This window comes from Bombus pyrosoma, linkage group LG3 (genome assembly GCF_014825855.1).
Source record: "Bombus pyrosoma isolate SC7728 linkage group LG3, ASM1482585v1, whole genome shotgun sequence".
In the NCBI taxonomy this organism is placed as follows: domain Eukaryota; kingdom Metazoa; phylum Arthropoda; class Insecta; order Hymenoptera; family Apidae; genus Bombus; species Bombus pyrosoma.
In genome coordinates, this window is record NC_057772.1 from 8,796,542 (window position 1) to 8,821,435 (window position 24,894).

Here is a 24,894-nt window from a genome sequence, read left to right on the forward strand (position 1 = left end):
GCAGATGATCCAGCTCAATCGTCGCAACATGTGCACGCGTAAATGGCATTGCCTCGAAACGCTCATCCTTCCGTCCTCGGCGAACCATGACGATCCGAAAGGCGTGAACACGCGACACACAAACGTGCGTTAAAGATCGATGGTGTACATACGTCGCAATTCTAGTCGCCGAGAATATTCGCATCGATGTTGGTCTCGAAGATCGTTGAATAAAAAAATTCGTATTAGTGATCTCTATAAAATGTCCCAAGTGTTTTTAAACATTAAACATAAATCGTTAAATCTATTGGTAGCTTAAATTAACGATTCATAATTTTATTCGAGTGTGGGTCTAGCCTGAATTTTTTAAAATACAATTTTTAAACTCGAATCTTCCCAAACAAAGTCAAACTGTAAAAAGAGAAATATAATTATTATAGTGTATAGAGTGTGAAATAATGGTTTTTATTTGGTGTATATATGAAGCATCTATTATCTGAATTAGAGGTTTGTGTTTCCTCTCTTTACTTACACTGAACTGAATTACGGCTCTAATGAAAAGAAAATAAATTGAATGCCTATTGAAATAAGCTAACTGCGCAGAAGTCGGATTACAAAAAGAGGAAGTATTTTTTTAATGAATGAAGAGTGATGCTTTTAGTATCTGAAAAGTTCTAGAGAAACTTAATTAGATATATTAAATTTAGATACCGAATATATATAGATATCGAAAAATCTTATATTATTTTTTCCTTTTTATTTATATTACTTTCTATTTACTTTTTGTCTATTATTATCTATATTGTTATTTTATTTATATTGTCAATCAAATTAGAATTCTAGTAAAATTTGAAAAAGACAGTAAAGCACTAAATTGATTTAATTACGTCATAAATAAATATAAAGGCGTGCTCAGGGTGATGGTATAATTGCAAAGAAACAAGGATGATTCATCACGATAATTTGAATACAGGTTCGCGGTCTCGAATCGGTTGATCGAGTGCCAGCATCGAGAACGACGTCAGTGCCGCGGCTCACTTCCGGTCCTCTGCGCCGGTAAAACGAAATTCTAACCGAACGAACGATTATCTCGAAACTTTTCAACGAATCATTCAATACTTCGAAGCTGTTCTTTCAAATTTGAAGTAATTACAACAAGTCTTCCTTGTTTTGAGATGTATTATAATAGAGGTTAGTAAAAATCTTAAACTCAATTCATAAATTTTCATTGACTACATCATCGGGTATCTATTTCGAAAGTACAATGTATCTTGATTACAAAAATTGTGAATTTTGAAATCTTGAAATTTCACTTAATTTCATTAATTTAATTGAAAAATAGGCATTAAAAAATTTATAATTTTAGGTTTTTATTAAGGTTAGATTACTATTAAAGTTACATTTTTATTAAACTTTAGATTTTTATTACTTTATGAATAATTATCTTATTTTATTATTTAATAATTATTTTACAATCAATTTTGTTCTTATTTTTAAAATTTCAATACCATAATAGGAATTGAGTGTAGAAGAAGGTGTAATAATAAAGTATTTGTTGAAACGTATAGTGTAATTGGTGCAGAAGCTCGTTGATCTCCTCAACCGTTGTAATCAAATAATTGCTGTCGAAGATGGTACGCGTTGCACGCTTGTCCCACACGAAAGAAGAAGCGTCAAAGGTAAGTTAATTAATGGAAGCGGGACTAAGATGAAGATTCGCGGAAAACGGAGGACAGCCTAGTGTATATGTTGTTTGCCTAAGAATGGTGAATACATTTGCAGCAAACTGCGTTAGTCATAGATATTTCAGACGCAAACGGAAATAGAACCGATGCCAAAACGTGTCGCACGTTTTCGATTCAATTTTTAATCGAAGTTAATTACGTTTACATTAATTTTCTGTTATACAATCCTTAGTAATAATAACTGACAGCGAAAAATAAAAGAGACAAAATGTAATGCATTGCTATGTATTTGCATATGTTAATGCACTGTAATAAAAAAATTATGATTAATTAAGAAAAAATTAGCAGGTTTGAATAAACTTGGATATAATATATCTTCACTTATGTATTATCTAGTTCGCGTCATTCATTATTCATTCATTCCATTTTTCATTAAAACAGTGTCCAATTATATTGCTAGTAGTATTATCATAAATTTTACCCATATATATAATCTACTATTACTATTTTCGTTATAACCACTGAACTCTTGATTCACCATTACTCTATGTAATTTTACACACTGAATTATACGATAACTGATGAATAATATGAATCAAAAAGTTTCTTTTTAAGATTATAGAATCAGTTTAAGATTATTAAAATGAATTTTTAATAATATTTCTATGATCTTCCGATGATTGCCGATTTATAGTTTAGTACTGATTTATATTTTTGTTCTAATCACTGTCACGAGAAAACACATTCTGCATACACTTGAGTAAAAAATTCTTGGCGCGAATAGAGTGTAATCTAATTCTAAGAAATTCACCACTCGAGCTACTTTGGGTTCACTACGACATACAGAACACGAGGATTCCTAAATTCCTGTAATACCAACCATTCCAATCGCTTCAGGTCTCCAAGATTTTCTCATTACAATAGACAACTAAAATGTTTATAAAATCATTAGATAAAACTTTTACACAAAGGAAAACATAAAGCAAATGAGATATTAAACACCGTAAACTTTGGTACAAATTAGACGATAACTTCCTTATGCACATCAAAATGTAATATGAAATCTAGTGAATCTAAGATCCAAACAATCAATCAGATAACCGATATTTTACTGTATTCGACGATCCAGAAAACATAAATGAGACATTAAACACAGTAAGCTTTAATATAAATTATATGACAACCTCATCGATGTGCACATTAAAAATATAACATAAAGTCTAATCATTACCATTAATTCAGACTTCATATTCATTAATCTTTACCCATACTCTTCAGAGCGACTTCCATCACTTTCTACTTCGAAGAGGCGAGAGAACACGCGGTAGTCCATCGAGAAGAAGCGTGGACGTCCGCGTTCGACAATTTTCGGATCCACCCTAAAAGCGTGTTTTGTCGACACGAAGCTAAGGATGACTCTCGTCGGATATTTCAGTCCACTGTTAGCGCGGTGCAGCGCGCATTAATACGTATGTAAGCTCGTATCGTGTGGCTGTATATTCGCTGGTTCGTTTCGCTCGCTCGCTCGTGGCCGTGCTGTCTATTATTAGTCGACAGTCATCAGAGTCGGCTGTATCAACGCGCGGTCGAACGACAACGCGGAAAAAGCTGGAAGAAAATTCGACGAGAAAACGCGAGAAAACCGCGTGATTTTTCGCATGTCACGTGTCAATTAATAGACGGCCAGTAGTTACTGCTCGTGTTGCCGGCAAGTTCGCCGTTCCCGCAGTCACTGCCACCCTACCGCGACAAGGATATCCATCCGACGCTCTCTCGACGCCCTTGGAAACGATGATGATTCTCACACGCTTTCCACTGTGAGTTTCCCCTGTTTGTTTCGGTACTGCGTCTTTTCGTCCACCGAAACGACATGTACAATCAGACTCTCTTTGTTGCAAGCACGTTTTCTTTTTTAATCTACACGTTTTGAGAAGTAGAGAACATTCTGAAGTGTTTCTAGAGATTGCTTTATTTCCGAGGGAGAATCATATTCTTCTGTTTTCAATTTTATTATAATTATTTATCTATGGGAATTATTAGATGTTTGAATGAATCAGGTAATAAATATAATGTGTAGAAATTCTTTAGAATAATTGCTGTTTTTATATATAATCTGTATGTTAATTTATTGAGAATATTTTGTGATAGATTTTGAGAGTTACATTTGTCTGAACGTTTGTTAGAATAAATTGTTTACAAGTTGGGATTAATCATCACCATAGTTCGTTTGCCTTTAATTAAATTTTCATAGGGGATAAAAAACGATATAGCAATGCATAGATATAATGGTATCGACAGGATTAGAAAAATTTTAATATAAAGTACGGCTGTCCTTCTATTATTAGAGAAATCAATTTAGAACACTATATACAGTTGCCTGTAAACAATCATTGTCACGTTCTTTTGCACAGCTACCCGAAATTAATTTTTTGTTTAATTTTGCAGATGAGGGATGCGGTTCCACAGAAAGGAACTAACAATAATAATCATAGCAGTAATAATAATAATAATAATAACAACAACAACAATAATAACGTAACCACGTTAAAAAGTAAACCTTCCTTGGAAATTTATCGTCCTCCAGGTTCATATTTTACAGTTTTTATTTTATTATACCACCTTTTAAATTTCATTTTATTTTTAAGAAAATCAAAGAATTTTTCTAAGCTTTGACACATTTTTTTAGGAGGAAGAACGGAAGGAACTACGGCAAACACGACTAATCCACGATTAAACGTGCATGCCAAGGAGTTCACTATGAAGCAGAACGATTCGCATCCTTCTAAGTGAGTATAAACTACTTATGGAATACCTAAGACTAGGTCGACGTATCGAGAATGCTTGAAGAATGTGTAGAAAGCCAAGACGAATTTCTTGCAAGTAAAATTATTATTAAAGCAATTTCTAGAGAAAAGATCAATTAAAAGATATCCATTAGAAATAGGCTTTATCTTGACATAAAGAAAATAATAAATTGTAATCTGATTATTAAATATTGACATTTTATCTAAAAAGAAAGAAAAGATACGTGCATTGTCTATGTTTTAAACAAAATATCTCTCTAACAGAGAAGTAAAAAGAGTTGAAAGTAATTTCGAAACCAGATTCATTTTTCGAAGCGTCTTACGAAATCTAAATATTGTAGATTAGTATTCGGATGAACGTTCGAAGTGAAAGATAGAGTGCAGGATTGTTTCAGCGTGTTGCAATGACATTTTGATAATACTTATAATGTTAAACGATATTACGTCAGAAATATAGACAAGTGTTACACTGTCTTATTGCGACCTATGTGCGCTTAATAAAAAAAAAAACAATAATTTCAGTTCAGCGTTTTGCTATCTTTTTAAATGATCGGCGATTAATGATCTTGATTCAGGTCTCGGACAAATGCTTCAGAGCGATCTCCGTATTATTTGCAACACAGCAAGTCGAGTGGCAACGTGCATCGGTATCTTTATGCTCAGCAGCAGCAACAAATACAACATACCTTTCAGCAACACCATCATCAGACATCCCGTCATTCTCAGAGCGGTCACCATTCGACGGGATCTGCATTGCGACAATCACATCCGCTCGATACCTCAGCATCAAGTGGAAATATATTACATGTAATGGAAGTATATTACATGTAATCATCTATTTATAAAATTATATCAATCATCGATTGATAGAACATGGATAAGATATAAAAAAAAAGGAAAAACTCAAAATATTAGAAGAGATATGAAAGAAATGAAGTTATATAAAAATAAACAGCTATTAGCAAAGGTGAAATGAAGAATATTAGAAAAACAGAATATTATGAGAGACGACAAGTATTAAGCATTTATTTTTCAGTATTTTATTGTTATAAAAAGATTAATTTTAATATAGATGTAATGTATTATTCAAAATCATTTTATTTTATATTATGATCTAAGCTGTTTAGCTTTGCGTGTTTTAAAACCTGTGAAAAACCTTGTAGAATGGAATGCAAGCGCGCGTAGGATGAACGTGAAAGTATCGCGTACTAAATACATTTTGTAAAACAGGGCTCGGGTAGGGTCCACTTCAACGTAGATCAAAACGATGTCAAAGCGAATGCAGCAAAACCTGCTAGGCTCACAAAATCGTTATCCTTTGTTTCCACTTATGGACTGAAACGATCGAAAAGCTTGAATGCAGCCGACGTGTTGGCCGCGAAGGCGGTGAATATTTCAGACGCGTCTGAATTGGGAAAATTTCCATCTGTGATTCAGGACACGCTTCTGAGAGCTATAGAAGGTAACGATAAATATTAAATATAATAACTTTATGTTTTGAGGGCGAGAAATAATATTTGTTAATTACAATTTAGACACTGGTTAATTATAATTTCTTTTTATTTAGATCCAAATCTATTAAATGCTCGAACTCTAATGGAACTCGTGCGACATATACTGGAGAGGGTGGTCGAGAACCGAAAGTATGCTGAACCAGCAGCGAAGATTTGCATCACTATTATAGAGGTCATTATTCGTTGAATTATAATTTAATATTAGAATGCGTACAGTGTCGAGCATATAAATAGGAACATTCTGTTTTCATAACTTGCGTGAAATATTTGTTATTTATATTTCTATTATTATTATGCTGTGAAATGATAAAATTATGAAAAAAAACTCATGATGGAATATTTTATGATGCAGAAAGAAACAAAGGAAACTTTTTTGGAATCCTTGCTAAACACGTGTCAGCAATGGTATCAAGACCGAGTTAAGATACTCTATGACGGCTCCAACTATCATCGTTACTCCGCCTTCATGACGTTTCTGAACGAGATGTATTGTCAGGTAGAATCAATTTGCCTCGTAAAACAATCTGTGATAAATATTTGACTCATCGAAGTCTATAATACAATGGGATGATCTTTAAGTGATCGTGCAATTGATAATTACGTCCTGCAATACTACCTATGTCGAACCAAATTTGTTTTTTGCCATATCGTGATTCAAAATGATTGACGCACATACCTATGTATCCTCATACATATGCATGATTTCGGTTACAGCTAAAACGGAGGCAACTTCAGTTAAAGACACAACAGGAGGGCGTTCCTCCCGGACGTGTTCTTCTCACACTGCTTTGGAAGTGTTGCCAAGATTGCTTACAGCCTCCAGTTGTAAATTCTTTGGCTGAGGTAGGTTCAACACAGCACCAATACAAATATTAGATTGACGTGTATGAATTCTTGCTTTTTTATATAAAACTCTAAGATCTATGTAGCTTCCTTGAAACATCATATTATATTTACTCAAAATAATTTATATACGATTTAGCGTACTTTCTTAATAGATTAATTATGTATAGAAAATCTTGAAATGAAGTTGTTACAGATTCTTTATTTACAGATTTTTAAAAAATAGTTCTTACATTAAAAAATTGTCTAGAGAAATAAATTCCATGTTTTAAATGTAAATACATATGAAGTAAGATTCATAATAATGTAGATCAGTTCATTATTGTTTTTCATAAAGAATCATCATTATGCTTTTTCATAAAAACGTATTAAAAATATAACTGAATTTTGAAATTAAATTAATGTTTAATCATATGAATTGTGATTACGAAATTAAAGGGACAACATTTTTTAAAGTTGAGATATATAATTAAATAGATTCTCAAAATCTTGCCTTACACCGCCATGATTCTCAATCCATGACATGTAATTACATACTTATGGAATGACCTACGACATATATTAGATTAACATTAACATAGTTATACTAAATAAAATGACAAGAAAGTAATTATTTCCTTTCGTGTTAAAGACTGATTGTCTGTTCTTCATCCTAACCTGCATCGGTAAAGACCTGGACACTGAATTACCTGCCCAGTTGCAGCAATTGCTTGGAAGTTTAAGAGACGCTTTTCTCGCGGAAGATACAATACTACCTTCAGTCAGGAAGACCCTTTTACAACTGATCGAACTTCACGCCGCGCATTGGCAGCTCCCAGCACCGGCAGTCGTTTATTATTATCCTGGATCGACCTCGAAATGATGTTCTCGCCCTCTTGATCCTTCCGTCCGTTCGTTGGTTTTCTGTGTGAATACGTGTAGACTTGTAACGTGCGTATGAGTCCGTTAACAGAATTACTTGTAATTGAACACATGCAAACTGTATGGACCACGCGAATAAAAAGGAAACGAATGCTGTCAGTGGAGGCTGCAGGGCGTAAGAAGCTGTTTGAAGGTGACAGCCTGGAGCAACGTCGCTCGTCTATTGGTTTTACGTGTCTCGTTATCATGGAAATATTAATTTATGGATAGTGGCATAGCTTTTGAATGTTGGTTGTTTTTTTAAAACAATTATATCGCTTAAATTTATTAGAGGATCTTACAATTAAAGGAGAAATTGGGATATTGCGAGACGCTATAATATTTGATATTATAGATTCCTTTTCAATATTTAGTTCTTATAGTAACTTATGCAATGTTGATAACCCTCTAATAATTTTAAGTCCTATTAACCATTTGCACTAGAATAATGTGTTATGCACATCAATACTTAAATATCTTAAATGGGAAAAGGATATACATAACACGTTGTTCGATATTTCTCTATTTATATTTCAAAATTGAAATTCATAGCGAAAATAATGTTATCGATCAATCGTATTACAACCATATTAAGTGCACACATTATAGGATTTTATACAAATGATCCTAAGTACTAGCTCGCTGTCGATTGTTATGGTTGGGTGTGTTAAGAACGCCTATCGATCAATTACCAGTGCAAGTGGTTAAGAATATTAGTTTATTTACACGATTGTAACGTAGCGTCTTGAATGCGTAATAAATGGTTCCAAAATGCAACTAGGAAGCTGTTTGTGACGCGTTCTTGCAAAATCTTTGTTAATGTTCAGGCGATTATAGGTGGCTAATGCGTCAGCCTTGCAAGATGCGAACGACCGTGATCTCGTTGTTACCACAAAGAATGATTGTGCCTCGTGCGATTTTGCAAAAAATGATTTACGATGATCGGTATTGCGCTTCTCTGTGAGAGATGTTGCAAGAATTCGCGGTCGATGTTATTCACAGTCGTTTTGTTCAAACGAATTCTTGGACGTCCATAATCCATCGACACGATGATAGACGCGTTTTCTAACGGTTCGAATTAGAAATTACTGCGTTAGTAAGTCAATGGGTTAGGAAATCAGGGTCAGTCGAAGCCAGTGCGTTGTTTATCCGAATTATCCCGTGAATATCGCAAGATCTGAGGGATTCAAAGGGCAGGTTAAGGTTCACGGTTGAACGGGGACCTTAAGAATTAGGCATGTATATGCGTAACGAAGCGACGAATGATTTTACGGGGCCGATATTTGCAGAGAGTACGTCATCTTTGGAGAAACGAAGAACATGGATGATCACGATCTTTGATAAACATATTCTATTTCGAATTTTCCTCAACTTTTTCCGTGAATACGACGCTATACACGAAGTACCTTAAAAAAAAATAAAAATGAAGAATAAGAAGAAACGAATCGAATCAAAAAATGATAAAATTACCGTCGAACTTGTCGAACGATACAATTTACAAAAAACGACCCTTACGTGGAACGATCTGAACGTTTGCGATAATGATGATCGTTATATGGTTTTCTTTTCTTAAGCTTGTGGAGTAAATGATGAATAAAAAAATGTAAAATGTTGTTGTACCTAACGGTGTGTCCTGGGTGCATTAAAATTCGAAATCGAATGATTTTGTTTCTGTACATATTACACAATCACACGACACTTGAGCAAAGTAGCGCATGTGAATTACTTAAATTAAAATACAGGTGCACGATTCTTGTTTGTTTCAACTCGTTAATCGCTTTTCAGCCTTGTTTGTATAGTAATGACGGTTTTAATTTCAGGTAGTAGAACAAAGGATATACTGAACGGTAGACACGAAGACATGTATTTCTCTGTGCGATTGCGTATAATTTGAAGACTATTGGTAAACGGTCTGTGATTCATCATAGAAAAGATGAAGAAGCTTTCTGGAAGGGAGCGGTCAAGCAGAGAAGAACGATGCTTAGCATGACATATACTCTTAATAAGGAATATGCCTGTCTGATCTCCTTCTCGAAATGCAATCGCCTTTGCTGATTCGTGCCAAGGGCGATAAAAATCGCCCGGTTGCAGGAGTGCGAGATCTCTTCGCAAGTTGACTCATTCTGTGCGTGTCTTCTTCGAGAAGCTTAACTTTTCTTCATTAGAATTATCCTCAATTTTTATTTAATTTTATCCCATTAAAATTACTTAACAATATTTTTTCAATTTTTCAATATCTTAAATTCTTTTTCTGTTTAAATACTTAACAAAAATGTGTTATTAGGACTACCCTGCAATTTTTCAATTTTGAAATACATGGTCTATATATAATCTATTACTTAAGGATGAGTATCATAAAAGTTACAAAATCTCAAAGCAAGTCTAATGTCGAGAAATACCGTTGCTTAACTATTCATTTTCCTAGTCTAACTTTTACTTTAGGTGGTGTAAAATAGAAAAAAGAACACACCTGTGCGACTGTTCCCATAAGCAGACAAAGAATCTGTAATATTATCGAGATACTGCAACTGTTCCTTCATTGGTAAAACGGAACAGCTGTTACATTATATTTGATATGATGTAAAGAATAGGAATTAAATAAGGCTTGGTTTGACATGTGATTCTATATCTTGTACTTCTTGAAGAATATTGTTGATAACTCAATATTTCACTTCAGTAGTATTGTAGCTTTATAAAGAATGTGATTCTTCATAGATGACGTTATTTCTAAGAAAATTGAAATACGAATAATAGAATAATATTTATCGACATGCAAGAGTCTCTAGCCAGGTCTCCGATTATATTTCTCATAATTTTTTTCTAGAAGGAATGATCGAAGGTATTTTAACTAGTATAATAAATAATAATATGTATGAGAGGTACGTCTTTATAATTAATTCTAGAATAAACTTCTTTAATTTTTGCTTTTGAGAAAGAGAATCAAGAATTTGTCTGATCAGAGTTTCTTATTTTTATGCAAAAAATATCATATTTTTCATATTTTACATAGAAAATTTAAATAACTTCTAAAAGATCGTGGATTACATGGATATGGATTATCTTCAATTGGCTCTATTGATTGATTATTAATACATACTATTGGGTTGGCAACTAAGTGATTGGAGATTTTGTCATTAGGTGGTATTGACAAATCCGCAATCACATAGTTGCCAACCCAATATACAAGATTTCCAAAACATCCATAAAGAATGATATTCTAAAGATACCCGACACTTTCTACTTCAAAATTTCTTTTTCTTCTGCTTCATATCTACTACAAAATATTTAAAAATACTTCCAACACCTTAGTACTTTATATATTAATACCAGAACTACTATATTACACTATGTACTATAGAAGTGCTATATATTTCAAGACACTTCAGATCTTGTAATACAGTAATGTATCTATGAATACCAAACTACTATACTATACTGTGTATTATGGAAGTTTAATTGCAAGATACTTTAAACTACTTAACACTAGAACTACTATATTATGTCTGTATCATAGAGATACCACTACGTCAAACCACTTACTTCATAATCGAGCAATATCCTCGTGTCAAGGTCACGCATGATGCCCTCTACCCGTTCTCAATTTTCAGCGTCCGGAATCAGAGGAACAGAACGCGGAACGCGAACGAATTCCTGCTAAACGTTGCCATCACCGGTTGCCAGGATGTTCTCTGCCGGTGTCCGTAGCCTAAGACGTCCCGTCATCGACCTTGAAACTTCAGGTCGGAGAACCGAGAGAGGTTTCGCCTTGGGTAATCGGTGCCGCGGACTCGAAAACTAGGCCTGTGCCTGCGGTGACGTCGTCTTCGTTATACGTCCCGATGTATACGGTGAACGAACGGTGATGAGAGGCGTGGAGACGACGAGGACGAAAGAGACGCGAAGCAAGCGTGGAGGAGCAGTGAGGAGAGCAATAAGACAGAATGTGTTGGTGAACGAAGGAGAGAGAGAAAGAGGGAAAGAAAGATATGCACAATGTATACGGAGAAGGAAAGAGAAAGAAAGACAGAGGCGCGTTCGCGGTAACGAAACAAATAGGCCGGCGACTTTCACCGCGTATCCAAGAACGGCAACACGACATACAGCGAACACAGGCTGAGCGCTCTTGGCCCAAACCACTCGAGTATGAGGTGTACCCTCGCTCACCAACGTCCTCGAGGGTGGGGGGAATCCTGCTTCGAAGCCGCCAGACACGAGGCATACCCTGAGAGCCAGCGAACGGACCTCGATTCTTTTTCTTTCGTCCGTGTGTCGCACGTGTTGTCTCTATTCTCCGTGGTGGCCCGGCTACGACCTCACTGTGCCTCCATCCACCATACAGAAAGTGTCTTTTCGTTGATCTCCGCTGTTTTGATATCTCTTTCTTTTTTTGTACAGTATATGGCCAAAAATTGGATAACGTTCGAGTCAGCTTGTCGCGTACCAAAGTGTGTGTCACCTTGCACGCCTTCCTTGTAGCCATTCCTCCTTTGAATAGATAGTAAGTACACAAGCGGATCGTTATACAGAACCGGAGGATATTTCATACGAAGCATGCATTCCCGCAGTCGACTCTGAACAGAAAGCATCGAGTAGTGCGGCAGTTTTTGTGCGCCAAGAGAGGAACAAAGTGGTGATCAATCGTTGAAAGAAATGCACGGGTGCGTGTTGTTACGCTGACGATGACACGACGACGACCACCAGATTCGACATGGATCGACCTGCTAGTCTGGCTGCTTTTGATTATCCTGCCTGCTGGAACCGGTACGACTCTTACCTTACGATGCTAGATTGCTGCACGCGCGCGATTCCGTTATCCGCTCGAGCGAACTTGGGGCGACGAAAGTGTACCGAAAGTGAAAATGTGGAGCAATGATGTTCCAATCGAGGAGATTTCATTTTGCTATTTTATAGTTGGGAGAACCAGTGGAGTGTTTCTTGATCTCCGATATCAGGAATGAGTTTCTTTTAAAGTAAGGTATAAATATTGATCCATAGAGGTAGATGAGAATTTTGAATTGATTGCTGAAACTGATTCGTAATTAAGATTGTCCGAAAATGATATAAATAGTGGGTTTAATGAGGTACATAAATGGTTATGGATGATTATAGTAACTTTGAGAATGGATGAGTATGACTTTGGATAAAATATCACATGACTGAATAATTTTTAAGGCGTAAAGAATTTATGGTTTTTAAAGAAAAATGCAAATTGTATATAGTTTTGTAAACAAGTGCCTTCCTTGTGATTTTAATAATTTAGTAATCAAATCACGTTAATTTAGTTAATTTGAGTACTGTGTAACATAAGCTTTAACCAAATTAGATCCGAGTCTTACTTCACCCTGTTAATTCTACTCTTTTTTGTTTCTTAAGGTCATTACAATTTAATTGGCTTATTCCCTCTAGGAAAGAGCTTTAAAATTAATTGTACATTCGTTTCTCGATGAATGTGCAACTTGGTTGATCGTAAATTAAATCTCCTCCTAATCCCTAACGAATAATTTATGTGCATAGTTGACTGACTGAACGATTATCTGTTACCCGTGATACACCTAATCGAACCACTCTACCAATCACTATCGAACCAATCCCAAAAATGGTCGAGGGAGCCAGATCTTATTTGAAAAATTTTGTTTCTTGATCTAAAAGATCTCAAAAAATGAATCGGACGATTCTAAATTAGGAACTTTATAAACGATGCTTTATAAACAATAATAGGCAAAAACGATTGAACGCCTCCAAAGAATTTTGAATATTTTTAAATAAGTTCATGATTCCAAAAAAAGGAACTGAACGATCACAAAAATAATCGAAGCAGATCTCACTTGAAAGATTCTGAATCTTTCCTAAAAAAAAAGTTTACGATTTCGAGAAATGAACTGAATGATCATGCCCCGAAATATTAAAAAAATAATCGAAACAGAACTCATTCAAAATCTATTTCATTTAGTTTTTAAAAAATATATTCATAATTCTAAGAAACGATCCATAGATATATAACGCAATGCATGCCTTTGAATTCATCGTACATGATCCGATCCATCTACGAATAGTTAAAGATTTCAACTTTATTAATGTCTATTCTTGGACCCACTCGTGACACTTACTTTTAACATTAGAAAACTTTCATTTCGTCGAAAGAAGACTGCATTTCTCGATGCAATTCGACGCTTTCTTCTTCATTATGATCTTACAAAAATGTTTTCTTGTTGTTTCTTACAGGAGTTGCGCATAGCTATGCGGATAAACAAAGGTACGATGGATGGTACAACAATCTGGCTCATCCTGATTGGGGATCGATCGGCAAGTAGTTCAAATACTATTGCATCGTTGTCTTGTTACTCTGTTTAAGTCTGTTTCTCTGTAAGCAAGTTGCATTCACAGTAGAGTAGGATCAGATCGTTGTTATGCAGTAGGACAGTGTCAAATTAGGGAAAAATTGTTCTTTAGAAGAATATTGTAAGAACACTTTTAAGAAGATATTGATAAAATATTGATAATGGAATATTGAGAAATATTGGTAAACTGCGAGGAAGATAGGAAGTTTGGAATTTAAAGAAACTGTTTTGTGATTATGTATTGTTTTGCTATAATTAAATGATACAATTTAATATTTGAAAGAAATCGGGGACAGTGAGATTGAACCAAATTTTCAGTAATTTTGCCTAGCTTTTCGTTAATATTTATCTGTACGTTGTTACGTTTATACGATTATTAAATTTGCATTATAACATGGAAATTGTTATAATTTAAACAGAGGAAGAAGAGAATTGTAGTTGCAAATATTTTTTGTTGACATTGTGATGCGGCTCGAATTGCAATGGCGTGCAAAGCCAATGGCGCGTAGAGTGAAAGGCGAAAAAAGTCGCTATTTTGTTTCAATATAGGCTGGTATAAAATGGTCAGCAAAAACTTTAGCACCGTAAAAGACGTAATCAGCTCTGCCGACAGAAATGTTATGGTTCTTTAAACATGAAAATCGCCGCCCCCCGATTATTATACTAACATTGATGTATTCTATTCAACATGAACGACATTGCTACTAATGATACTTTGAAAATAAGACGTATACATATCCATTAAAAAGACTAAAATCACGAGATCATTCTCTTTTTATCTCTCTAGAAAAAGAAATAATTAAGTTACGAATGAATCCTGTCAGCGACACTTGTTTTTTTTTATACCAAAAGAATCTTTCATTTTACGCTTTAAATGTTTGTTACGTTTTTTACGCCAATTTTCTGCCTTGTTTAAATGACACCATATCTTATAAAGCGTTCTTTCCTGCGTGTTAACTATCTATGTACTTCCTGACAGAACGCTAATAATTTAGTCAAACGTATAACGTCGTACGGAGTTCATCGTTTGTGCTAATAGAGTAAGAAAAGAATAACGGAACAGTCAATTTTTGATTCGGTTCTACAGTTCTTTCACAGCATTAAAATATAAGGTATACGCTTATTTAACTTTCAATAGTTATCGTTAGATCGTAAATAAGTTATACTAGTTTGGATTAAGCTATTTACCTAATAGAGAGTTGAGGAAGCTCAGAGGAAGAAAAATACACATCGTATTATAAGTTGAGCTGAGAAATTATGAGTTTCAGGAAAGATAATTGTAATGAATTCAATTCGTAATCAAACGTTACTATAAAAATGGCATTTAGTTCTTCAATTTTTAAGTATTTTACTTTAGTTATTGTTCTGTGTTTTATGTAAAAGATGTCATTAATAACACTTTGCCTGTAAAATACAGAATGAAAATACAAATTAATTGCAATTGTCGGTGGCTATAATTATGATCCATCGATATCGAAAACTTTTTAAATAATCCCCGACAACAGGGGAAATATTGTTCCAAAAGACAAAAGATCTAGCGAAAGTGCTGAACGACGATGCTTTGTAATAAATAATTAGAAAAAGAAAGGAATTGATTATCTGATGATCATGTCGCTCTTAACACGGTTTGTACATCCGTAGACAGCAGGCTGATACGAAAGATGCCAGCAGCATATTCCGATGGGGTTTACATGTTGGCTGGCCAGGATAGGCCATCTCCAAGGAAGCTCAGTCAGCTTTTCATGCAAGGTGACGATGGTCTGCCATCCGTCAAAAATAGGACAGCATTATTTGCCTTCTTCGGTAAGAAAATATCAATGTTTTTGATCATTTTAAACAGTGCATATTAATTCTCATTTAATTTCACGAAGTATATTAGTCATTGTTCATCGATTGAGGCGAAATAAGTATAGATAAATGTAAAAACTAAATTATAATTAACATCCTTCGCAAAAAAATATTCATCCGCCAGAAAATAATACTACAATAGATTCAATAAAAGGAAACGGTTCATTTATTATTTCACGCTATCTATTCCTCGATCTTCTTTGCCTAATCAAAGAAATTAACAAGAATTTCATCATAATAGCGAAGTCTGTAGACTAAACAATCCAATAAGATCGTTTTACATTTACTGCATTAGCATCGATGACTCAATCAGGATAAACCTAGATAAATTTACAAGAAAATTATTACATTATTAGCATTTTAACAAAGAACAAAAATTACGGGATTTAAAGTATCTTTTTTCGTTTACTTGTTATGAAAAAAAAAATTCAAAGATCTTTATAGAAATTGTAAATTTATTTCTCTTCGATCTCAAGAAAATGATCAAATTACTGGTATTTCAATGAAGGACAAAAGTCATGCAATGCAAAGTATCTTTCGTTTATTTCTTTTGAAGTGAAATCCCAACAATTTCTAAGGAAATTTTGAATTTTTTCTCTTTAATTCCAAGTATCGGAAAAATCAATACGTTTTAATAATAATGTCGTCATACAAGAAAATTGTCACTAGGAGATATTTCGAATGAATCAGGTAATGATAGAATAGCATGTAGAATTACCATGGCTGACGGTGCATTCGAATATCTGTGCACGTTGTTGCGCAAACAGTAAGGTGTCCGGGTGTCGGAATAGAAACGAGTATCACGAGGTGCAGAGAACTTTTTGATCCACTTTTCACGGTAAAATATTCTGTGTAACGTATAATGAAGTGTGGTTCACGTTGAACCGGGAATTTAAATAAAAATAGCTTAAATAAAAATTTGTTTCTCCTGTTTCATTCAAATAATGTTACAAACACCATACTTTGGATATTTCGAATAGTTTCGTATATTACGTGCATTCTATAGATTTTTCAAGTTTAATTTTTGTCAGAAATCTATACATGTCCGTAGTCTACTAATAAAAATAACAATTTTATTAAATTTCAATCAAATTTTAGTAGGGCTTTTGCAATATGTGTGAAAAGGTTTTGTTCAATGTTTAATGATACCCTAAAAAATATAAAAATGTATTCGTAAAAGACTTTCGATGATACGAACTTCTGAAATTCATCAAGCACACGTGCATTTAAATTTCCATTTCACTTAGATTTCTCTGTGATATGCGTATGCATCATATCGTTATTATGTTCATTGTTTCTCTTATCAATTAAGTATCAATTCAGTATGGAACTATTAATGAACAGACAGATTAACAATGGCATCCAAGTACCAGACGTTTTTCTTAGAAACTCGCCACATTATAATTTATCAGCATATGTACTTACGTGAAATTGCTCCTTCAATATATTTGCATAATAACCCAAAGCTTAAATACGTAGAAGTAGCAAAAATAAAAAATTTTTCTATATTTCAGTATCTTATTATGTATATGTACATTTATGAAACTGAAAATGAAAATGAAAATTAGTTACGCATGTAGAGTCAATTATTAGCTACAGATGAAGGAAAATAATAAAGGATATGTCTGACGATAAAGGAAATTAAGTAAAGTGTATATAGAATACTAGATTAGTACGCAACGAACGTAGTATATATTGCAGAGATGAACCTTGGATAGCCAATTGAATTAAATTAAGAAAATCAGCACTCAAAAGAAACATCCAGGAAAATTTCCAGACAATCCAATGTGTGTTTCATTAAATCAAATTTGATTACAACGATCACACTTAAAGAGAAACGATTCCTCAAAAGTTTGAAGTAAAATTAATTGAAGCAAATCGAATTAGGAAATTCAGCATTATAATTAAATTAAATTAAGAAAATTAGAATTCAAAAGGAACGATCCTTTAATAATTCGAAATGAGAATGTTCAAGCGAAGAAAACCAGAATTAGTATTATTATTTCTCTCCATCCCTTAGTTCTTAGTTCGATTTCTGTATATGTTATTGTGTACTCGTTTAGTATGTGTTTTCGATTTTCTATTTCCGGTGTTATATAGTTAACATGGTAGGTTCTCTTCTATTTTATATTTCATTCCTTGCCTTATCGTCGTTGTCCAACCTAGTTTGCCAGCTAATCTTAGCTATGCGATAATTCTTTCTATCGACAATGGTACATTTAATGGTCCCATTGCTGTTATATCCTTAATTCTTTTGTTTGTCTCGCTGTATGTATGAAGTTTATTACTCTGTTTCCGTCGTTTTGTCACAGCTTTTGGTAATATCTTCTATTAGGAATCGTCGTACATAAGTTGCTGTCTTCTGTTTCCTGTAATGTGTTGGTATCTAAGTGACTCGGTTTCTCTTTTCGTCCGGTGTCTTCTCGTTCATTATTTTCAATAGAAAACCAGAATTACAAAATGTTTTAGGTTTCCCAATAATTCGATCTGAATTTAGTTGATTTAATTCGAATTAAGCAAAGTCGGAATTCTAATTAGATTAAACTTAAAAAATTCAAATCTGAAGCAGTGAATTGCCCAATAATTCGAAGCGAACGTGTTCGGTCTCACGTCCTCAATTTTGTCCCAAAAACCGTTGCTTAAACCGGAATTAACAAACGTTGAGGAACCAGAGCGAAGGAAAGTGCGGTCGATTCTTGAAAGAGGCGAAATGCAAAAACTGGAACACTCCCCTGAATTCCATCCGTGTCGATTGGTGTTTGCGGCGAAACTCGACAACGGAAGCGACCAAAGGGGAAAAAGTGATCCTTCGAGAACCGGTTGCGCGTTGCAACCGCTTCCTTGAGAAGTGGAACCTCGATCGCTCTTCATCGAACCTGCGTATGGAACCATTTCAGGGCAACTGGTCACGTCGGAGATAATCATGGCCAGCGAAAGTGGCTGCCCCATAGAGTACCATCGAATCGACGTGGACAAATGCGATCCGGTTTTCGACAAGGAGTGCCAAGGTAACAAGTACATTCCCTTCCGTCGGGCGGATTATGATCGGCAAACCGGACACAGCCCTAATAGTCCACGTGAACAGGTAATTTCTTGCTTTACCCGATTTTATTTATTCACCTGATTTATATATCGATAGTTGGGAATATGTGAATGACTTGCGTCGTTGAACTTTGGTTGAACATTGGAAGGCGAGGTTGCCTTGTGATATTTTTCGGAACGTATAATATAATATACAATAAATGTAATGATATTTAACTGTATATGATAATTACCAAATATGAGAATATGTTGTATATTTATTATAGCGTATTTTGAGGGAATTTCGACTAGCAATATAGAAAGAGTTTCGAATTTCAATTTAGATGAAACGTTTGAATCTAATTTGAATTTGACTTAAATTGGATTTGAATTTAATTTGAATGTAGTAGGATCTGAATTTAATTTAGACTTCAGTTTGGATATTATTGTCTTAATCTGAAAATTCGGAAATTGAATTGTATTTGAAAATTTAAACTTATATTTGAGACAGTTCGATCGTTTTAATAAAAATAAAAAAGAAATTTTTAAGTATCCAGACAACATATTTTCGATGGATATAAACTTTATTCATAATGATAGAGAAAGTAGCGGTCATTAAGAGCTCCGCAAGTTGTTTCTTGCGCTTCTTTTCAGCGTATCTTATTATTGCGCCACCGGGTAAAGCGTATTGAACATTTTTCACGAGAAACCGTGTCACATACGAGACACAGAAAACTTGTATACCCAACATAATTTCTCGTTTATTTCATTACTTTTTACGTGTAAATTCATATACGTATATATTAGATAATTCCATAACTAATGCTATTTTTTCGACAATTAAACTTAAATTAATGGATTTTGTCACGAAAAGGTGTATATAGATATACCGAAAAAATGGCATTATTTATAATCTAATAATATTTAAATATAAAATTTTGGTAAAATATATCATTTCCAAATATAAAGTTCAATGAAAATATGTAATCTTCCACATATGATTTTCGGGATTTAGAAATATTAAAAAATTGGTAAAATTTTATAAAATATATAATTTTCAAATATAAGATATATGTATAATTCCCATATATAAAATATGCCAAAAATAAACATTTGTGTAACATAAAACGTTCGGAGCTTCAAATATAGAACGGAATTCTATTACCAAAGATTATTCAGATGTTGGGAAATAAATCGTGAAAAGTAGCTCTGAATACGTGAGGTTGCAGATAAACAAAGTGACGAGTTGGATCGACGGTAGCTTCATTTATTCGAGCAGTGAAGCATGGGCGAACACCATGAGGTCTTTCAAAAACGGCAGCCTCCTTATGGAGCCTACCAGGAAATTTCCTGTGAGGAACACGATGCGTGCTCCACTTTTTAATCATGCTGTTCCACACGTTATGAGAATGCTCAGTCCAGAACGTCTTTATCGTGAGTTCAATATCTTTTATCATTGCACGTGACGATTTCAAAAATTTGTTTCATTGTGACAAATTATATTCAGTTCTTGGAGATCCACGAACGAATCAGCATCCTCCGTTATTGGCTCTTGGAATATTGTTTTATCGGTGGCATAATGTGATTGCTGCACGAATACAACTGGAGAATCCAAATATGTCTGACGAAGATATTTTTCAGAAAGCGAGACGTGTTGTTATAGGAACGCTTCAGGTTTGTTTATTGTATTTAAATGATTATTAAATACACGCACGCGTGGCCACCTATTTCTTATACATTTATCTAGTTGGATAACTTTGATATAAATCGCCAAAACTGTTGATTGAGCGATTGTTTTGTTATAGATCATTATAGATTTTATAGATTATTATTGAAAAACAAGATACATATTTCTCAAACTTTAATATACATACAAATTAGAAATATTATTTTATATAACAGTGCATTCATTTACTTAAAGCAACTTGTATCATCTTATATCTGTTGTATTATCTACAATCTTATGGAAGTTTCTCATAATTACACAGATTGCTATTCAACATAAATTCATAAAGATGATCAGCATCTCCATATTCGATATACACATTAATTCGATTACATATTAAGTATCTAACTTAATTACAACAAAATACAGATGTAACATATACTTTTTATCCATAAATTGTCACTCCGTTGTTGTCGTTACAAGTAATACTATATCATTGTCGTGTAATTGTACACCGTTACTGTAACTCGGTATACACGATGTACTAATTTCATACTACTTGAAGAATTAATACGAACTTACCAACCGTAATCCTTTATGAAATCTGTGAGTATCGTCTTTGTATCGTTTAACCATATTATACTATACTGCTTATTTACTTCATTACTTGTTACTTTTTACAAATATAATAACATTCGAAAGTAATCCTGTTTTTCTGCAATTTGAATTTTTAAACTAAATAGAATTTGTCACTAACAGATAGAATTAATTTTTTCTTTTTAAATTGCAGAATATTATCTTATACGAGTACATTCCAATACTTCTTAATGAAGATCCTCCAACGTATACAGGATACAAGCCAGATTTACATCCTGGAATCAGTCACATATTCCAGAGCGCAGCTTTTCGATATGGACACACGTTGATACCACCAGGATTGTATCGTCGAAATGAAAATTGCGAATATAGAAGAACTAATACCGATCAACCTGCGATTAGACTTTGTTCCACTTGGTGGGACTCCAATGCAAGTGGTGTTTAAAAATATATAGTTCATATTAGATAGAGATTACATTTCTATATATTAATTATGAATATAATTCCAATTTCCAGTAAATATTCAATAATTTCTAATGATTGATAAATTTGAATTTCTAATAATTTCAAATATATTAGGTTGTCCCAAAAGTTTCTTTTGTTTCATAAGGAAATAATAGATGCACAACATTTTTTATTTTACATTATTCTACTGAATTATGTCTGATCAACTTTGTTCTACAGGTAGTTCTACATATCTTTTTATTCTATTTTTTATTCTACAGTTAGAACAAAATGGATCATACATAATACAACAAAATAATATAAAACAAAAAATGTTGTGCATCTATTATTTCCTTATAAAACGAAAGAAACTTTTGGGACAACCTAATATATTCTAGATATCCTCTGATAATTCTAATATTCCAGTTTTTAATATCGTATTTTTATATTTTAATTAATTTAAGCTTAATTCCATTTAACTTAGATAAAATTATGTTTCTATATTCTTAGGAAGTTTTAACTAACAGTACGATCGAAGAACTCCTCATGGGCATGACATCGCAAATAGCAGAGAAAGAGGATAATCTCCTTGGCACTGACATTAGAAATAATTTATTCGGACCTATGGAATTCTCAAGACGCGACTTAGGTGCTTTGAACATCATGCGAGGAAGGGACAACGGGCTTCCAGATTACAATACAGCTAGGGCGCATTTCAAGCTACCTCGTAAGAAAACTTGGAACGAAATCAATCCGGAATTATTCAATAAAAACCCTTCGCTACTGCGTACGTTAGTAGAAATTCATTCGAATAATTTAAACAATGTGGACGTTTATGTTGGTGGAATGTTGGAATCCAGTGCCGGCCCCGGAGAACTCTTTTCAGCTGTAATTAAAGAACAGTTTCTTCGCTTGAGAGATTCTGATAGATTTTGGTTCGAAAATGAAGAAAATGGGTAAGTGGTGATAATAGCATTGATAGGTATTATATTGAATTTAAAGGTGTAGCATCATATGTGGCATCAAATTTTTAAAATTCAGGAAGTTTAAAAAGTATATAATAAAATTTTGTTCCATTTATAATTTAATGAAAGAAAAAATTAATAGTGGTAAGATAACGATCCCAAATTATTAACTAGTTGCTTATATAAACATTTCTAAAATAAATTCCAAAAGTAATATTGTGCACTAACATTTATATTATATTTTATTTTTCAGAATTTTCACAAAAAGTGAAATAGCAGATATTCGTCGGGTAACTTTGTGGGATGTAATAGTAAATGCAACAGGAATACCAGCAGACGCCATTCAAAGGAGTGTGTTCAACTGGGAAGAAGGAGATCCATGTCCTCAGCCTTACCAACTCAACTCAACAATGCTGGAACCCTGTGTTCCACTACAACGTTACGACTATTTTGAAGTAATTATTATTCGTTATACTTTATGGAAGAGATAATTAAAGTATTAATCGATATAACTGCACGTACAACCGCATACACCTTAAATATAGAAGCATTTTGAATTTCATGTTACAAAAGTCATTTCTAAAATCCGCTTTTAAAAGTATGTCTTTTAAAAAGAAACACAAGAATTGAAAGAGCATAGGCGGTGTTAAATGAGCTAAGTTAAAATAAGTCAAATGAGTAGGCAGTACTACAAAGAAGAGACAATACCAAATCGACATCGTATAGTCCTTCCATTTCTCTTTACATATGTATCTCAACTTGCATTTCTTGAAACGATAACCAGTTTAACCAATTTCAAAACCTCACGATATCTCTTCCAGCGACAGTCTATTATACAACATTACGTAACAAACTATCTTCCTGGAACTTCACGTTTTCCTCATGTTACCCTATATGTACAAACTCTGAAAACTATGTACATCTACTCCATTACAGGGAAGTGAGCTGGTGTACATATACGCCTGTGTTTTTCTCGGTTTTGTTCCGATTCTTTGCGCTGGTGCCGGTTATGGTCTGGTCAAGCTCCAAAACCGACGAAGAAGACGTCTAAAAATTCTCCAAGAAGCGATACAAAAGAGGAAAGATGGTAAAATCTGCGTGGACAAAATGATTGTACGAGAGTGGTTACACGCGAACCATCGTCGTCTGGTCAAGGTGAAATTCGGGCCGGAAGCGGCTCTGCACATCGTCGATCGCAAGGGAGAGAAACTCCGCACATTCGATTTCTGCGACGTGAACACGGTCACGATAGAAGAATCGCAGGTGATTGCAGCAAACTTTTACGTTTTACTTTTGGAAGGAGAATCCAGTCAAGAAATCTTGGCTGAAACTTTGTAATTGTGTAATATTGTATAGAGTTTTACAAAGGAAACAGGTGAATTAAACACATGAAAATTTGTAGAGACTGGTTCTCTGGTTTGGCTCACCGATTTCAACGGGCCGGGTTGATATGCGAAACCCATGTAATTCCACGCTTTCGTGCGTTTAAAAATGTTTCTTGCTTCATAAGATGGAATTACGCTGGTTATTGTTAATATGATTAGGGCAATGTCTTACTGCAGTATAGTGTCATTACCGTGATTCATTAATGAATTAGATTGCTAAATTTTTTAAAATAATTAAAATAAGAAGAATGTCATTGATTGAAAATTTTAAATATTATATAGTAGAAAGTACGTTATTCAAGAATTAATCATTTTTCTTACAATATAGTATTTTACAAAACTTAAATGTCATGAGAGTTATTGTGTTGAGTTTCAGTCAACATGTTGATATTCAAGTAGTTATTAATAAAATATTTGTAAATTCTATTTATTTTTCTACACTTTCTAAGTTATACATAAAATATGTTTCATTAAAAATAATTTTATTAACAATGGTCTAGCGTGCTTGAAATAGGGAGCATTCTATATATTATTATTACGTAGAATCAAGGGATTCTCTCTCTTATCATTTTCTATCGTTAGGCAAACAAAAATTAATATTAAAAATGTTCCTAACATTTTGCATTCTTCGCACAATCTTCTGTACAACATATTAATTTATATTTATTTAGGAAAACGAGAATGGTCATCGTAAGGCGTTGGTTCTATTGCGGATACCGCGAGACTACGACCTTGTCCTTGAACTGGATTCGCTGGCCTCGCGTAGAAAGTTCATTGCGAAACTGGAGGCATTTCTGGCGTCCCATAAGAAGCACTTCACTCTGTCCCAAGTGAGTAGGGACATTATGCTTGCAAAAGCGGAAACGAAGGAACGCCGCCAAAAGAAACTCGAGCAGGTACTTTTT

The 24,894-nt window shown here is 33.8% G+C and overlaps 2 protein-coding genes across 7 annotated transcripts in view; both read left to right on the plus strand.

Moving 5' to 3' along the window:
• LOC122566031 (ras guanine nucleotide exchange factor P) lies at positions 1 to 9,491 on the plus strand. 2 transcript variants are annotated; one of them, XM_043722720.1, is made up of 11 exons: positions 1 to 486; positions 953 to 1,170; positions 1,548 to 1,658; positions 4,110 to 4,248; positions 4,351 to 4,450; positions 5,044 to 5,275; positions 5,699 to 5,930; positions 6,036 to 6,154; positions 6,335 to 6,478; positions 6,697 to 6,825; positions 7,457 to 9,491. In XM_043722720.1, the coding sequence occupies exons 3-11, from the start codon at positions 1,611 to 1,613 to the stop codon at positions 7,685 to 7,687; spliced, it is 1,374 nt and encodes a 457-aa protein (XP_043578655.1). In that variant the 5' UTR covers positions 1 to 486; positions 953 to 1,170; positions 1,548 to 1,610; the 3' UTR covers positions 7,688 to 9,491. The 2 variants fall into 2 exon arrangements, with proteins under 2 accessions (XP_043578655.1, XP_043578656.1); XM_043722721.1 differs by lacking the exons at positions 1 to 486; positions 953 to 1,170 and adding an exon at positions 2,943 to 3,481.
• The window catches only part of LOC122566024 (dual oxidase), a 19,304-nt gene continuing 3,738 nt past the window's right edge, over positions 9,329 to 24,894 (plus strand). The window contains exons 1-14 of one of the 5 annotated variants that reach the window (XM_043722695.1): positions 9,329 to 9,467; positions 9,546 to 9,850; positions 11,334 to 12,223; positions 12,291 to 12,486; positions 13,948 to 14,028; positions 15,705 to 15,866; positions 18,809 to 18,996; positions 20,162 to 20,366; positions 20,440 to 20,606; positions 21,389 to 21,625; positions 22,150 to 22,595; positions 22,858 to 23,059; positions 23,541 to 23,867; positions 24,661 to 24,885. In XM_043722695.1, coding sequence (XP_043578630.1) covers positions 12,405 to 12,486; positions 13,948 to 14,028; positions 15,705 to 15,866; positions 18,809 to 18,996; positions 20,162 to 20,366; positions 20,440 to 20,606; positions 21,389 to 21,625; positions 22,150 to 22,595; positions 22,858 to 23,059; positions 23,541 to 23,867; positions 24,661 to 24,885 — 2,322 coding nt within the window. In that variant the 5' untranslated portion in view covers positions 9,329 to 9,467; positions 9,546 to 9,850; positions 11,334 to 12,223; positions 12,291 to 12,404. Of the gene's footprint in view, positions 9,468 to 9,545; positions 9,851 to 11,333; positions 12,487 to 13,947; positions 14,029 to 15,704; positions 15,867 to 18,808; positions 18,997 to 20,154; positions 20,367 to 20,439; positions 20,607 to 21,388; positions 21,626 to 22,149; positions 22,596 to 22,857; positions 23,060 to 23,540; positions 23,868 to 24,660; positions 24,886 to 24,894 lie in introns of those variants that run through there. The other 4 variants (XM_043722696.1, XM_043722697.1, XM_043722699.1 and 1 more) reach the window with 4 other exon arrangements.

Bases quoted from the DNA above. Each gene is read 5' to 3' on its own strand.
- LOC122566031 (XM_043722720.1), top strand. From the start codon at position 1,611: ATGGTACGCGTTGCACGCTTGTCCCACACGAAAGAAGAAGCGTCAAAG. The intron at 6,155-6,334 runs GTCATTATTCGT...TTTATGATGCAG, and splicing joins TTTGCATCACTATTATAGAG to AAAGAAACAAAGGAAACTTT. The intron at 6,479-6,696 runs GTAGAATCAATT...TTTCGGTTACAG, and splicing joins TGAACGAGATGTATTGTCAG to CTAAAACGGAGGCAACTTCA.